This window comes from Meleagris gallopavo, chromosome 5, assembly GCF_000146605.3.
Source record: "Meleagris gallopavo isolate NT-WF06-2002-E0010 breed Aviagen turkey brand Nicholas breeding stock chromosome 5, Turkey_5.1, whole genome shotgun sequence".
NCBI lineage: Eukaryota > Metazoa > Chordata > Aves > Galliformes > Phasianidae > Meleagris > Meleagris gallopavo.
This window is the reverse complement of record NC_015015.2, coordinates 24,733,602-24,748,760: the sequence shown is the minus strand read 5'-3', so window position 1 is coordinate 24,748,760 and position 15,159 is coordinate 24,733,602. Positions and strand designations below refer to the sequence as shown.

The 15,159-nt window shown below is 38.1% G+C and overlaps 1 protein-coding gene across 4 annotated transcripts in view; it reads left to right on the top strand.

Annotated features, from left to right (window-relative positions):
- ZNF106 (zinc finger protein 106) overlaps positions 1-15,102 on the top strand; it is a 36,544-nt gene extending 21,442 nt beyond the window's left edge. For 2 of the 4 annotated variants that reach the window (XM_010711445.3, XM_019615579.2), the window contains exons 11-22: positions 706-1,483; positions 1,857-1,912; positions 2,401-2,546; positions 2,841-2,975; positions 4,427-4,543; positions 4,996-5,187; positions 6,830-6,892; positions 7,596-7,715; positions 8,119-8,190; positions 9,049-9,120; positions 9,669-9,815; positions 10,808-15,102. In XM_010711445.3, coding sequence (XP_010709747.1) covers positions 706-1,483; positions 1,857-1,912; positions 2,401-2,546; positions 2,841-2,975; positions 4,427-4,543; positions 4,996-5,187; positions 6,830-6,892; positions 7,596-7,715; positions 8,119-8,190; positions 9,049-9,120; positions 9,669-9,815; positions 10,808-10,864 — 1,955 coding nt within the window. In that variant the 3' untranslated portion in view covers positions 10,865-15,102. The remainder of the gene's footprint in view (positions 1-705; positions 1,484-1,856; positions 1,913-2,400; positions 2,547-2,840; positions 2,976-4,426; positions 4,544-4,995; positions 5,188-6,829; positions 6,893-7,595; positions 7,716-8,118; positions 8,191-9,048; positions 9,121-9,668; positions 9,816-10,807) is intronic. The other 2 variants (XM_010711446.3, XM_019615580.2) reach the window with 2 other exon arrangements.
- The last annotated feature ends 57 nt before the right edge of the window (positions 15,103-15,159 follow it).

Below are 15,159 nucleotides of genomic sequence, written 5' to 3'. Positions count from 1 at the left end.
GGCTTGTGCTGATTAATAATGGCCTTTCACAGTAATGATGACTGAAGGTAAAGGAACACAGTAACAGCCAGTACTGTAGGATTCACCAAAGATTTTTTTCTCAGAAGTTTGAAAGCATCCAGTCATCTAGAAACTTGAATCTTTTGCCCCCTTGCTTTGATACACTTTGTACACAAGTAAACATTGTATTTCCCAGTGGCATTTTTTAAAGACCAAATAGCTGACTGGAAGAGCAGATGTGCATGTGCACGTATCCTTTCAACATACAGGAGTATGTACTTGTGGCAGAAATGTTAAGTCATGGCTTGAAACAGATTAAGCACCTGGTGGAAAGGCAGAGCCAACCCAGTGGAGCTTAGCTGTGTGTAATGCAGCTTGCATCATGGCTCCACCCCTTTCCAGACCTTATTTAAGGGTTGGCAGTGAAGGCAAGGGTATCTTGCTGAGGATTCCTGCATACCTAAGGCCTTCCTAGGGTAAGCAGATTCTTTCCTTTGTTTCTCTGTCCAGGGCTGCCACATTTGAGCAAATCCTCATTTGCTACAGCCTAGGACTTTGCTAGCACACTGTCATTTGCTATGCTTTCCATCGCATTACAGTGTTACAGTACTTTACATGCACATTTAATTATAAACAAAAAATTGCAGGGAAAGCAAGCTTTGCATCTTGTAGAGAATGAGTATAACACTAGTCTCTTTTCTTCAGAAGAAATCATCCAAAAAACATCAGTGTATCCGGTTATCTCTGCAACCATATCCCTATCAGAGCTGACAGCTTGTTTCCAGCACACTAGTCAAGAAGTTCACAAGCCTGCTGTGGATAGGGGAAAGGCTGGACTTTTGGAGAATCCTTCTCCTTCGCTGTCTACTTTCAGCAAAAGAGAAGCAAATGGTACAGTGACTGAAAGCTTTTTACTGGATCAGTGTAGCACCTTGCTTCCAAATCGTTCAGTCCTTCTAGAAATGCCAATGGATAAAACTCCCAGATCGTCAGCAGAACCATCGGAACAACAGGCAGCAAACAGTCTAGTCCCAGCAGAAAAGGGAAACAGAAGGAGAAGAAAGTTAAGGAAAAAGAAAACGCTGAGGGCAGCTCATGTACCAGAAAACAGTGACACAGAACAGGATATAATTGACTGTAAGCCTACCCGGAAGGTCAAGAGTGGAAAAGTTCCTAAAGGAGAAAAAATTACAACATCAACTCCTCAAAAACAAGGAGATGGTGTTGCTATTCAAGCAGCTAGAAATAAGGATGAGAATGATAGTGATGCTTCTTTGGAACTAGTGGAAGTTGCAATGCCCCAGTGTGAAGTGGTTGATGTTGGTTCATCAGAGTCAGGAGATGAGAAACCAGACAGCCCATCAAAGAGAGAGTTGTGCAGCACTGTGGACCAAGCAGTCTTAGAGGCATCTTGCTCAGGTTATGATGAAGTGAGCTCTACCAGTGAGATTGGCACAAGTTATAGGGATGATACGAAAGGAAGGTAAGATTGTTGTAGATCTCTCAAAAGTAAAAGCATGAAATGATGCTCATAAGATATATTTTTTTCCTCTTCAGAAAGTTTTACATCAGTAATTCTTAATCTTGTTCAGAAATTAAAATTGAGGGAAAATGTCTGTATGTTGTAAACTGAACTTGCTGCTTTAATCCAGCTAACAAATGTGCATTGTTATCTGCCACTCTCTCTAACAATTGGAACATGGCCCTGCTGCATGGAAAATATTTTTATCTTAGCCTGCTATAGATAGTTTTCTGCTTAGTGCAGAGTTTTGTATTCTGGAGTACTACTTATATCAGTAACTTATTGGAAAATGAGCAAGCAGAATCCAATCTTGCTACCTTTATTTCTGTTATAGTGTGGCTGAGACACAGGCTTCTATATCATCACTAAGAGGATCAAAGAACTCATCAGGTACATCTTTTGAGCTGTTCTTGTAGTTTGTATGTGATATATTGCAAGAACTGAAGTCAGGTCTAGACTAAACTGCTGCCGGAGGAATTTAGCTATGAAGATAAAGTACACTTAAAGCATAAAAAGTGAAGCATGCTCACCTACATTATCCCTCACTGAGAGCTTTGTGCCTTGAGCCTTTGCTACCACATCCCACGTTAACAATCCTTCTACACAGTCTCCATGAGGCTGTGGGACAGACAATAATACAATCCTCTTGCTATTTTAAAGATCTTTCTGGACTAGGTGTGTGAAGATCTTTCAGGTTTTTTTATGTTGTATTCTGACACTTACAGACTCTAGCTGAGAACTGCAGTTCTCTATATTCTATCTATAAAGGTGCTGAGCCTACATAATAGTTCTGCTGTTTGGTGGGGGAAAAAAACAACAAACAGTAGTATGTTTGTGTTTCTTCACACAATCAAAGAATGTGCATCTCTATTCTACAGAAGTATCTTCAGAGCCAGGTGAGGATGAAGAGCCTACAGAGGGGAGCTTTGAAGGACACCTGGCTGCAGTGAATGCTATTCAGATTTTTGGAAATTTGTTGTACACCTGCTCAGCAGACAAAACTGTTTGTGCCTACAATCTGGTTGTAAGTAAGGTTGCGACAATGGTGTAAGAACAATTCCAGTCACAAGATTGCAATTGTGTTTTGTGAAGCCTTATATAGTTAAGGAGATAGCTGCTTTGAGTGCTTAGGTTTTTTTTTTATTTACTGTTTATCTTCAAGTCTCTCTTCTCTCCCCTTCATCTTGTAAGAGGGATAAAAGGCATTTGTTGCAGGTCCTGCTGTTTTTATTAGCTGTTCCACCCTACTTTATCAGGCATGGATCCTGAGAGGTATTGCAGACCTTTAGTGTGATGGACCATGTGCTTTGCTTTCTAGAGCAGGAAGTGTGTGGCCGTCTTTGAAGGACATACTTCAAAAGTGAACTGCCTCCTGGTCACTCAGACAAATGGGAAGAATGCCGCGCTTTACACTGGCTCAAGTGATCACACAATCAACTGTTACAATATCAAGGTACTTCAACACTGTGTTGATGAACATGTTCTGCTTTATTATGCAATGTTTCTTTGCAAATATAAATGAAATAAGCCATTTTAAATCCAGCGAGCTATACATGAGCCTCACTCCATACCTCATTAGAACAGAGCAGGAAGGAAAAAATGAAAAAAAAAAAACAAACCACAAGCTAATCTTTTGGTTTGTTTATCAGTGGAGTTCTTGTCAGAACAGCATGATGAGACCTCATATTGGGAATGCAAATGTGCGGGATGGTTGTCTGTCTGAATTTTGAATTCACTCTGTCTAACTTCATTTCTGATATTAAAATGCAGTTCTCCTTACAGAACAGCTTTTGAGAGAACTGGCAGGGAAGGCTGAGGTTTTTTTGAAGCTGAAATTTGAAAGATAAACAGTAGGAAGGCTTGTTCTAAGTGTATGCTGGTCACTCCAAAAGTAATGCCTCCCAATTATTTCAATGGAAATTGGAACAGATGTAAAGGGCACAATAGTACTGATTGTGATTTGATAGAGCAAATTCTCAGCTACAAAACACTGTTTGAAGATAGTCATCACCGTTAGCTGTGCATTTTTGCTAGAAATGAACAAGAGCCTGCATCCTATGCTTATAAAAACCAGCATCAGTAGAGGTGACAGCTATGCATGGCCATCTGGAATGTGGCTTGTCTTTCACCTTCCTGTTGCCACTGCTGAAATGCAGCACTTGCAGTCTGACTGTGCTCACATCCACTGTTTGATCTCCATAAATGTTCAGCAAGCATCAATGAATGTCTGTGGGTGCCATTTTCTCCATATGTGGGAAATCAGTGACACCTGTGTTTCATATGCACTTCCATGTCAGGCACCATATTGTCAGACTGCTCCTCTGCTGCCATCTGTCACAAGGCAACAAAATGTAATGGAATATTCGGTAGGTTCACCTCTACTGCCACACCACCAATGCCTCTGATGTTGTGGGCTAACATGATAAAATAGGAGGCATTACTTTCAGAACAGCCCTCTTAGATTCAAGGACTGGAAGGTAAATATCTGCTCTTGGGAGTAAACTGACAGATACTTTTGACACTTCAGATGATGATTCATGACACGTTCCTGTAGAGGACTTCATGGGTATTCCTTGAACTCAAGCGTGTAACAGGGTGTTTTTCATATTCCTACTCTAAGCTGGTATGTATGTTAGAGGTTGTGGCTAGAAGAAAGCTTTTAGTGCTAAAGGTACTACAGTTAGTTGTTTAAGTACCATCAAGTCCCAAAGATAGGAATGAGCAGATTTAAAAAAAAAAAATACAGACTGCTAGGTGACACTAGATATTAAGATGCTTTTCTCCAGCTCTGCTAGTTCAAGAAATGTAGTCCGTAGGTGAAAATCATCATTCACTCCAGACTTTTTTTTTGTCTGAACTGTTTTCAGTTGATGAAAAGCTTTAAATAATTATTTCTATTGCCAGACCAAAGAATGCATGGAACAGTTTAAACTGGAAGATCGGGTGCTCTGTTTACACAGCAGATGGCGGATCCTTTATGCAGGCCTTGCAAATGGCAGTGTTGTTACATTCAGTATAAAGGTTAGTTTGGTTTAATATTGGCAGTTAAAAGCCTGTTCCAATGCAGTTTCCACTTCGTTTTTCTTTCAGTCCTTCCTCTTGAGTAATACGTGTATTTGTAACTTAAGTATTTTTGTATAAATAGTCACTCTTGGTCCTTCTTAGTCTTTCTTATCCCTTCTCCCCTATCCTCCAGTTGCCTTTCTCTTAACTGCTCTGGTGTTTTGATTTCATTAATGAGTTTTGAAAGCTGATACATGTTATGTACTTGTATGTGTTTTTCTCAATGAATGCTTTTTGCTCTTCTTTTTCTAACTCTGAAGGGGGATTTACTGGGCTTTTCCTTAATAATTACTGTTTTATTTTGCTTTAAAGCCCAATTAAAGGAGTCACTTTGTTGATTTGGAAACTTAATTCCTAGATAGTCATAGCAAAGTTTTAGTTCTTAAATACCAATTTTTCCACTCCAACAGAACAACAAGCAAGTTGATACCTTTGAATGCCACAGCCCTAGAGCAGTGAGCTGCTTGGCCACAGCTCAGGAAGGAGCACGCAAGCTGTTGGTAGTGGGCTCCTATGACTGCACCATCAGTGTACGAGATGCACGGAATGGGTTGCTTCTCAGAACTCTTGAAGGTCACAGCAAAACTATACTCTGCATGAAGGCAAGTGTTTCCCAAAAATGTTTTTTGATAGAGGATCCTTAGAACTGTGCAGTGGAATTGCCAGATCACAGCATGAACCAATCGTTGAGCACCAGGTGAGAAGGTGTGGCTAAGTCAGGGTGCTCAGGTGCAAGCAATGTACTTGAGTGACCGGAAGGGGTGGAGTGTGGATCCACCCTTCCTCACCCTTATTTAAGGGTTAGCAGTCAAGGGAGCAGCATCTCTGTGGATAGGGATTTTGCTCCTCTTGAGCTGTTACTGTCATCATAAGGGGTCAGCCAATTTTCCTTATTACCTGCTATTGCTCTGTATTGCGCGTATCCCATTTAAAGGCACTGTCATTGCTTGCTTTTGCTGTACACTGTCATCTTTTTTCTTTTTCCTTCATCTAATAATTAGCTGATGGTGGTAGACAATAGATGCTTTCTGTTTCAAAAGATAACAGTGGTTTGATAGGAAAACTGTCATTGTGCTGTAGAATCTGATGTTTATGTTTGTAGGAAGCATGTTTGTTTCTTGTTATTAAACAATTTCAGGGAATCTTGAAGAGTGAGATCCCCAGAATGAAAGAATGGAGGAAAAGTTGGCAAAAAGGTGAAGCTAACTTTCACGTACTTTAATTGTAGAAACCTCTCAGGCAACTGGAAAAAAAAGTATCTAGAAAACTATCCTTTAGTAGAAGAATCACAATTTATTCTGAACTAAAATATGCTTTTTGCATAATTTTTTTTTCCTTAAGTCTAGGCTTGAAATTTTTGAGCTGCTGAATGTGGACATAATTTCAGGATACTACTGAAAGGACTCTGGTATAGCCAGAGCCAGCTTCCCTGCCAATGAACAATCTTCGGGGTGGCATATATCACACTTCAGATTGTATGGCTCTATTCATGTTAAGAAGATTGTTTTAATTTTGTCATTATGAATGACATAAGCCTGCCCATTTGATGGTTATTTTATTGTTTGGCCTGATGTAACGTAGTATCTGAAGTTACAAGTTGGTGTATATGCTTGTCTGGCTGCTTTGCTCTAACTACAGTCATCTATAAATAGGGGATGACTGTTCCATACACAGTCCTTGTCGTCTTGGATATGGTTCACTGACATGGTGTTTTTTTTCCTTGTGAACTCTCTGCCCTAGTCCAGCTTGCGTGTCAGTGTATTGTGGTTCCTTCTTGATCCATCATGGAACTGTTAAGCATCCTTTCTAGACTGATACTTGTTGGGAGCACTGTCTTCTATAACAAAAGCACACAGCAGATTCAGTAGTAACAGGAAGCATTAGGTTTAATTAGTGCATGTGGGAACAGCATTCTGTATTTGGTTCACTTGGTCCTGGATCTGGAGCTCAGTTGGCCCTGAGAGTAGTCTGCAGGATAAATTAGCCTGGTGGGCTTCTAATGTCAGTTGTGAAGTATCAAATTATCATTAGGGTAGCTTAATATGCGTCCTAGCTCTCAATTAACTTGGTGTGTGCGTTTTTTTGTACTTGGTTGATTTTTTTTTTCTGTCAGATACAGGAAATATTGTGCAACTTCAATCATGAATCAGAATGTTCTGATCTTTGATCAGAATGTTTCATTTGGCCACTTTCATGTTTTTATGTAAAAGTGAGTAGAAATAACACTTTCTTTTTTTTTGGAAGGTTGTGAATGATCTGGTGTTCAGTGGTTCTAGTGACCAGTCTGTCCATGCCCACAACATTCATGTAAGTTTTTCTCTATAAAGTTGGAATGACTTCTGTCAACATTGCAAATAATTGAATAGAAAAAAATAACCTTCAGAAAAGAAAACCATATGTTTTTGTTCTTTATTTAATGTGACTATGTACTACAGTAACTAAGGGGGGGATGAAGAGGGGTAAAATACTTCAGGAAACATCCATTAAATGTGTTGACTCAATATGGTATATAGCACTCTTTTATCGGGGGCTCTTGCTTTTGCAAATATTTCCACAAAGCTACTGATAATATGGAAAGGGTTTTTGTAGCCATGTGGTGAATGAGACTAAAACTTACCACACTTTCAGTTAATTGACAGGGAAAAGTATATTTCTGTGTATTTAGCTAAATTTGCTCAATGGTCCTTGTGGCTACATAAATACTACTAGTACTGATAAGCACAGTATCAATTGCAGGATAGATGGAACATGTAGATGATGATGGAAAGAGGGGAAGTAGATTTCTCATAGTGATGTGCATTTCTATTGGACTGCAGTAGCTCCTTGTTAACTTCAGCAAAGAAAATATTCTTGATCATAGTCTATAAGTGCTTTTGTAGGAAATGGCAGTCTAATACAGGATATAGCTGTTCTGTGATTGAGAGTTGAAGCTAGCTATTCAAGTAAAACTAAAACAGTTTTGTTTCACTAAAAATAATAAGCTGCTTGCCTCTCCTTGTTCTTGGCACAGACTGGAGAACTGGTACGGATCTATAAAGGTCATAACCACGCAGTAACGGTTGTGAACATTCTGGGGAAAGTGATGGTAACAGCATGCCTCGATAAATTTGTTCGTGTTTATGAACTACAGGTAAGAGTATAGATGGTTATTAATAAAAAAAATTACCTAACATGTTAAATGATTTCAGGAAGTCATCTTTGTGCTTACTGGTCTCTGGCCCACTCAGAATTTGCGGCCAAAATACGTGAGCTTTAAAAGAGCATAACCTCAACTATTGTTATCCAATGATAATTTCAGCTCAAAGAAGTGGGAAAGTGACTTCATCTTCTTGAAAGATCAAATGTAACAGAAGGAATCACAGAAGTAATGGAAAATAGAGAGCTTTCATTGTGCCTACAAAACTTGGAATCCACTGGGTGGGGTGTTGATTGCTACCCAGGAAACTGCTTTTGGAAGCATTGTCAATTGCATGTCTGTGAAAAATACCTGCTAACTATTGTGCCAGTAAATGTCTGTTTCTCTTTCTTTCAAGTCACATGACCGCTTGCAAGTTTATGGAGGCCATTCAGATATGATCATGTGTATGACCATCCATAAGAGCATGGTAACTTCCCTCTTCTCACTGATCTCAAATAGGAAGTTGTATTTTCCACAAGCATTTACACAACTTTATTTTTTCTCGGATAATGAAATGAATTTGTTCTCCAGCTAAGACAGAGGTATTCACAAATGTCAGCCAAAAAATCAAGTTGTTACAGCAGCCTTGTGTTTATGTAATATTATTGACTGGGTAACTTTCAAAAGAACTTGCAGATATGCACTTGTGTTTAGTGCACAGACTTATTTCTTCAGGCAAGGTAGAGTTCAGAAACACTTCTGGATAAATACTTGCATAAAATAGTTGTTAAAAGTACTTATCTGCATGACATGTAGGAATTTGTTTGCTAACTTACTTTCAGCTTGTAAACTATGTTAAAGGGTCATGGTCGTTATCTGTAAAAACAGAATTGATCTATATATTGGAATACCTATGGCCCAACCTTTACTTCTCATATGAGAGAGATGGAGAGCTAAGTGCAGCCAAGCTTTGTGCTTTGAGTCTGAAGCTTGAATAGTTCTGCTGTTATAATCCATTTTGGGCATTCTGAAATTTAAAGTATCCAGATAAGTGGCTTTATTGAAGAGTGAAGGAAAGTAATTTTCTGTGGTAGTCAAAAAAGGAAGTTGTAATGTGTCACCCACAGCAGATTGGCTGTTACATCCTAGTGATGCATTTCCAATAGGCAGAAGGACTTGAAATAAATAAAACCTTCAGCTTGTATGGTTCTATATATTATTGGTTTAAATAATGTATGACTATGAGAATCTTACATCTAATATATTCTACCCTGAAACCTTCTTCAAAACTTGATTTCATTTTTTCTATTCCCAGCTTTTTTCTTCACAAATGCTTCTTTTACAGATCTACACTGGATGTTATGATGGCAGCGTCAGAGCTGTGAGGCTTAATCTGATGCAGAACTATCGTTGCTGGGTAATGAGCAAAACATATTTGGCCTCTGTCTGGTATAGTTTTTATACTGATTTCTAGAGATGGTCACTATTCAACCTTGGGTAGCTTGACCTTTAATGTATTACAGTTCAATCTTTTAAAAATCACTTTGAGTATATACTGCTAGTTGCATTTCTCATGCGTTGGGCCAAGTCAGTGGTAGTATCTTTAAACTATTTTTCTTTTGGGTGATCTTTAGGTAGTGACATAAAATCAGTTAAAAGAACAGGAAAAAAACAAACCAATGGCTATGTCTCTAGAAAGCTTAAGTTCTGTGAAGGCAAGGCATTTTTTTCCTAAACCCATTCTTGCTGATCTAGAATGATGACTAGAAGCAGGAAAAATCTCACTTATAACTGAATGAAGAGAGTTCACTGAGAATGTATATGGAATACGAACAGTAAAAAGTTAGAGGAGGCATGTGTGTGAACAGTCCTTGTTGAATATTGTTGAGTTGCAAGAATAAAGGGATTAACTACTTTTTTTTTTCCCCTGGGTGATTTTGGATGTGCTTTTTTTTTTTCTACCAGTGGCATGGATGTTCCCTGATCTTTGGAGTTGTTGACCACCTGAAACAACACTTGCTAACTGACCACACCAACCCAAATTTTCAGACCTTAAAATGTCGTTGGAAGAACTGTGATGCTTTTTTTACTTCCAGGAAAGGTTCCAAGCAGGTATTTGATTCAAGTAACATGTTTGTATTTGGTAGTATAGTAGAAAGGCTTAAAAAAACAAAACTAAAACCCCCACACCTAAATACCAAGTACATGCTGTCAACACAATTATGGGACTTCTTCTCTTAAAGATTAATAAATTATTTTGTTCTTAATGAGCCTAACTGAATATAGTTAAACCATACAAGGCTAACAGGGTTCAGCTTGTGACAGGTAAGGAGTGCACTGGTGTATAACTTGGGATATGGTAAACTTAAAATAGTTCGGTTTAAAATCTTACATGGAAGTGGTAAAATTCTTGAAATGCCATAAGAAATTCTGGTAACTGTACTCAAGATGTTACGTTTTTGTGGTATGATTTACTGTTTAAGATGAACAAATATCAGTTTGAAATTTTTATTTGACTTTGATCTGTACACACAATTTCTGGGGATACTGTTGCTGTTTACTCTTTGCCTGAGACTGGTTTAGGTAACAGTCTGTGTAATTGTAATATTCTGTATTAATGCCAGCACAGATGTAAATACTGAAGAAGGCTTGAGAGTTGGAGTCTAGCTTGATCAAGCCATGACTTGAGAGTTAGGAGGGGTAGGAAGGTTGTGACATTTATGTTGATATGTAAAATCCATGCTTTACTCTATGGCAGTATATAATGCCTCCCTGTCGAATGCTTTTGATAATACACAATAGAAGGAAGTTTCTTTTAGAACTGAAAAACAGAAGTAGAGTCCTTAATTTCAGTGTAAGCACTTTCTTTGGATAGAATGCATTTACTTGGTATGGCTTTCCCGTCAGAAAGGAAGCTCTTGTTCTGTTTTCTTTGAATCACATGGTGCACAAGATTTTATGCAAATTATAATAGCTTGGTATTAATTTAAGAAGGCTTAAAACGCCAAAAATTTATTTTACCCAGAGTGTCACCTTAACTGAGGTTTATAGAATCTTTTAGCTTTTTGTCATTTTTTTTCCACCGACTTTTATTTCTTTTCTAGGATGCTGTGGGACACATTGAAAGACATGCTGAGGATGACAGCAGGGTTGACTCATGAAACTTTTCACCTCCCACATTGGGAAGTAATTCATGTCAAGATTATTCCAAATAACATCAGTTTCTTACTCCAGTCTTTTCTCTTGCTTTTACTACTTGGAATGCAAAAAGGAAGTGGAGCTGAAAAGCCTTGCTACAGAGCTGCAGGTTATGTTGCATGCTGTAGGCAAAAGGCTGGTCATTTAAGAAGTGGCCCAAATGTAAGATTCTGTCAATTAATTGAAAACTTGACAAATAAGAATATTTCCCCCCTCGTCTGCCTTCTTTTATGAAGTATGTTCTTGAGAATGTTTGGGAAGGCAGAGGGGTGTTGAAGTTAGATGATGATGGGTGCTGGTGTTTACACGCTCAGCTTGAAACCTGTTAAGTGTCTAACTAAAATATGCCTGTTTTAGTTATATCTATTTTTGCTGATTTTAATAAAAATCTGCAAACCAGAACATCAAGAAATCTGACAGTGTATCCAGAATACATATTGGCTTTCTTCATAAAAAGAAATGGTATTTTAGGGAGAACTGGAATGAGTTTTTTAATGTAACTGTAATTTATATTTTAATCTTTGTCTAAAAATTTCTATAATTGCCACAATATATACGGTGACAGACTACCCTAAATATTACATCTCCTGAGGTGTTTTGGTGTTTTCTTTGGAGGAGAACAGTCCTTTGACATGTATGCGAGCAGCAGCAGAACAGCTCTGCTCTCATGCCTTTCAATTTTAGTCTCTTACAGGTCCTAATGTGCAGGAAGGGAGAAACCAGTATCAGCTTTTGTTTCTCAGTGTAACCACTATTATTGTGATACATCACCAGGGTTGGATTCCTTATTTGATTTGTAATTCCATAATCCTGTATCTTCATTAGAAAGCAAACAAATAGAAATTCGAAGTCTCTATAGATCTAAATTCTTCTACTTCAGTGTTATTTTGTTTTTGTTGTGAACTAGCTTAATTTTCTGTATTAAGTTCACAAAAAGTCAAGAGGATTCTATGATTTTTAAGTCTAAAATTCTCAAGCAGAAGCTGGGGATACAAAATGCATGTTTAATAGAAAAAAATCATCTTGTTTCCAGAAATGTACATAATGGACATAGGGAAGCCAGTGTAAAGTGGAAGAGTGTCTCTACGTGTGCAGGTCCCTCTGCTGCTGTCTCTTGGGGTTACAGACTTGACCTCCTTTTTCTATTGTGTTCAGTGAAATTGAAATTTTGCATTCATGATGCTTTTTAAATAACAAGATGAATCTGGCAAAGAACTCTTAAACAATGAAACTAATCTGCCAAGGACCTTTTTGTTTGTGTTTGACTTCTGCTTAATTAAAAAAAAAAGCAGGTGTTTCCTTAAACTGTAACAGAAGGTAAAGATATTCCAGTGTCAAAACTGAGTCACTTATAAACATATCCAATGCTTTTCAAACTGAATGTGCTGCTTTCAGTGGATGTCTCTTTAACCATCCGTTCAAGACTTCATATGCTATCCATAGACCAAATGTATTTTATAGCCTCATTCTTTGACTGCAACAAAATCTTTTTAGGCCAAGACTGACTGAAGGAGGCCCGTGGATGTTCAGCTCTGCTATCAAATCGAGAGACTTCAGGGCCTTCTCTGAAGCGCACAATTTTAATATTGTGTTATTGCACAAACGTAATTCCTCTGTATTTGCTTGACATTGATGTTTTTTTCCTTGAGAAAGACAGGAATAAAATAGGAACGATATACAGTAGAATCCTACTTCAAACATAGGAATTCTTGAGGTTCCACTGCTTTTGTAGTTCTTTGGGTGATTTTTTTGGAGGAGTTTTTTTGTTGCTGTTGTTTGTTTTTATTGTTTTCATTAAGATGTTTGTAGGCAGGAGAAATAAAAGCAATATGTGACTTAGACTCAAGGCAGCTTTGAGAGTTTTATGTGTTTTTTTTTAAGGGGGGGGGGAAGTGCATTGTTTCCTGATTTATTGCTCTGGAATCTCCAAGAGTGTTTGAGAGTTTTTTGGTGTTTTTTTTTTTTTTATAAGTAGAGGGCTTCATATGACTTAAACTATTTCCACCATTATTGATTTAAAGAGGTTTTTTGAACCTTTTTTTAGAACGCAGTGAGGGAGATGTAGAAGTGTGGAAGGAACTAATGTTGACTTTTTGAGCTATTCTTCATAAGTTGTGATTGGAGTGATAGTGTGGAGCTCTGTGTTCTGAGGACAAGCATGTGGGAGTGGTTCTATCACTAAACATTGTGTGAAAGTAGATTTTGATACTGATTCTTATCCTCTCAGCTGATGACTTTGTTTTCAGGAACATGAAGAGATCTTTCTCACTAAATGTTGCAACAAAGACAGTTATTACATTTTACTTGCATTCCTGGTTTGTTATTGTGTTGATCTTTTCTAGATGGTATAAAAGGAGACTTCCTTTTCAGCGATATTTCCTTCTCTGTTCCTAAAGTCTGATCCAAAATTTTGGACTTCTGAAGTCCAGCTTTAGCATGTTGTCTTTTGCTACTTCATAGGTTGTTACAGATCCATTTTCAGAATCTTTAAAATGAGTAAGAGACAGGAAAATAGCAGAGCTGCATGAATGCTTATCAATTTTGCTTTGTATGTGTAAAAAGATGTATATTACTCAAGGGCTTAGAGGAAATATTGTGCTGCTTTGTCGGGAGGTTATCTTAACAGGATTTGCTATGAAGCTGTCATGCAGATACGAAATTCCTTCCTTGGACTTCTGTGAGGAATGCAGTTTCCGTTAATGGCTGTTTGTTTCCTCCACGTGGTTGCAGAAGAGCAATGGTAAATTGGTGTGTTAGATTGGCAGCCATTGATGAGATCCTCTCCAGGTTTGCAATTGGGGGTTCTTACTTGTGATATAACTCTGGTCAGAGAGTGAAGTAGTCTCAGGAAGAGGACTTTGTGAAACATGAGTGGGGTAACTTTTGCATGAGAAGCAGCACTACACATCTGAAGCCCTGTGTTCAGGACTGTTTTTGTTATGGGTTTGGTTTTTATGCAACTAAGGAGTTGTGGGTGTGGAAGAGTGAGTGAAGTGAGGGTTGATTTTTTACGGTTAGCTGTTTTATTTCATTAGTGAAATGTTAGATATGAGCTCTGGACTTGCTGAATGCTGACCGAACGTGGCAGTCCCTTTTGGGATGGAAGTCGCCATTCTCTTCTTAGCAGTACTAATGCTGCTTATTCAGCTGTGAGTCCTCAATGAGCATGAAGTGCTCAGAGCTATTGTATGTAGTCTTTTGTAATATGGAGAATGGGAGAGGCTTTACTGAAACCAGTTATATATCATTCTTCTCAAAAGTGGGGGAACGTGTTGTGGTGCGCTTATATTAAGCCCTACCCAAGCTCAAAAAGAAGAGTGCAAGTAGCGTAAAATAATCACTTTAAAGTTCAAATGTGCCACAAAGCTTTATCCAACATGCTCACATGTGTTGAATCAAAAAAACAGTGCTAAGACTGGTCTGTATTATTTGCTCCATTTTCCTTCAAATCAAAGGAAAAATAACAGCTAACTGACAGTGCAACACTGCATGGCCTAGTGCTGTTGCTTCCCTGTCTGGAAGGGGCCAGAGGGAAAACTTGCATCTGTTTGTATGAAGATGCATTACATACCCCAGCTTCTGCTTGCCTTGATTAAGATGTGTGGGTTGTGGACCTTCCAAGTAGTTCAGCTCTGTGCTGCGCTGAAGTAGCGCAGGTCTTATTGCACACTTACAAACCATGTACTTGTGCTAAATCATGGTAAACAATGACTGAAAGCTCACAATAAACTATAGGTTCCCAGAAATAAAAGCATGGTGCTGGAAAGATTTTTTTTTTTCCTTCCTTTAAATTCAAGTGTAGGTCTGGATAAATCTTGGTTTTCAGGCTTTTATGGTACTATCATTCAAACATAGTCTTAAGTTGTCCAGAATTGCAGAATATACGAGGAAGGATAAGGAAATGGTATCAGCTGCTAATTGTAAAATGTTTAATAGTGAAAGTAAAGAGCAAACTGTGTAGGTATATATTCTGTCATATGCACCTGCCAGCTTCTCAAATCTCATTTTGCTGCAAATGTTAATAAGTTTTTAAAGTGGAATAAAACAACATGGTTGAGTAATGACTTAAGCTATGTAGAACACTTGCACAGATTGACCTTGCTTTTCCTCTTTCATTTTGGTACGAAACTGAGTGTAATAATGAAACTTTACACAGCCAAAAAATGAAAAGAAAATAAAAATAAAGGTTCTTTATATTGTTTATGGTTTGTCAGCCTGATTCTTCTTTGTTTGGAATAGAAAGATTCTTTCACAGGGT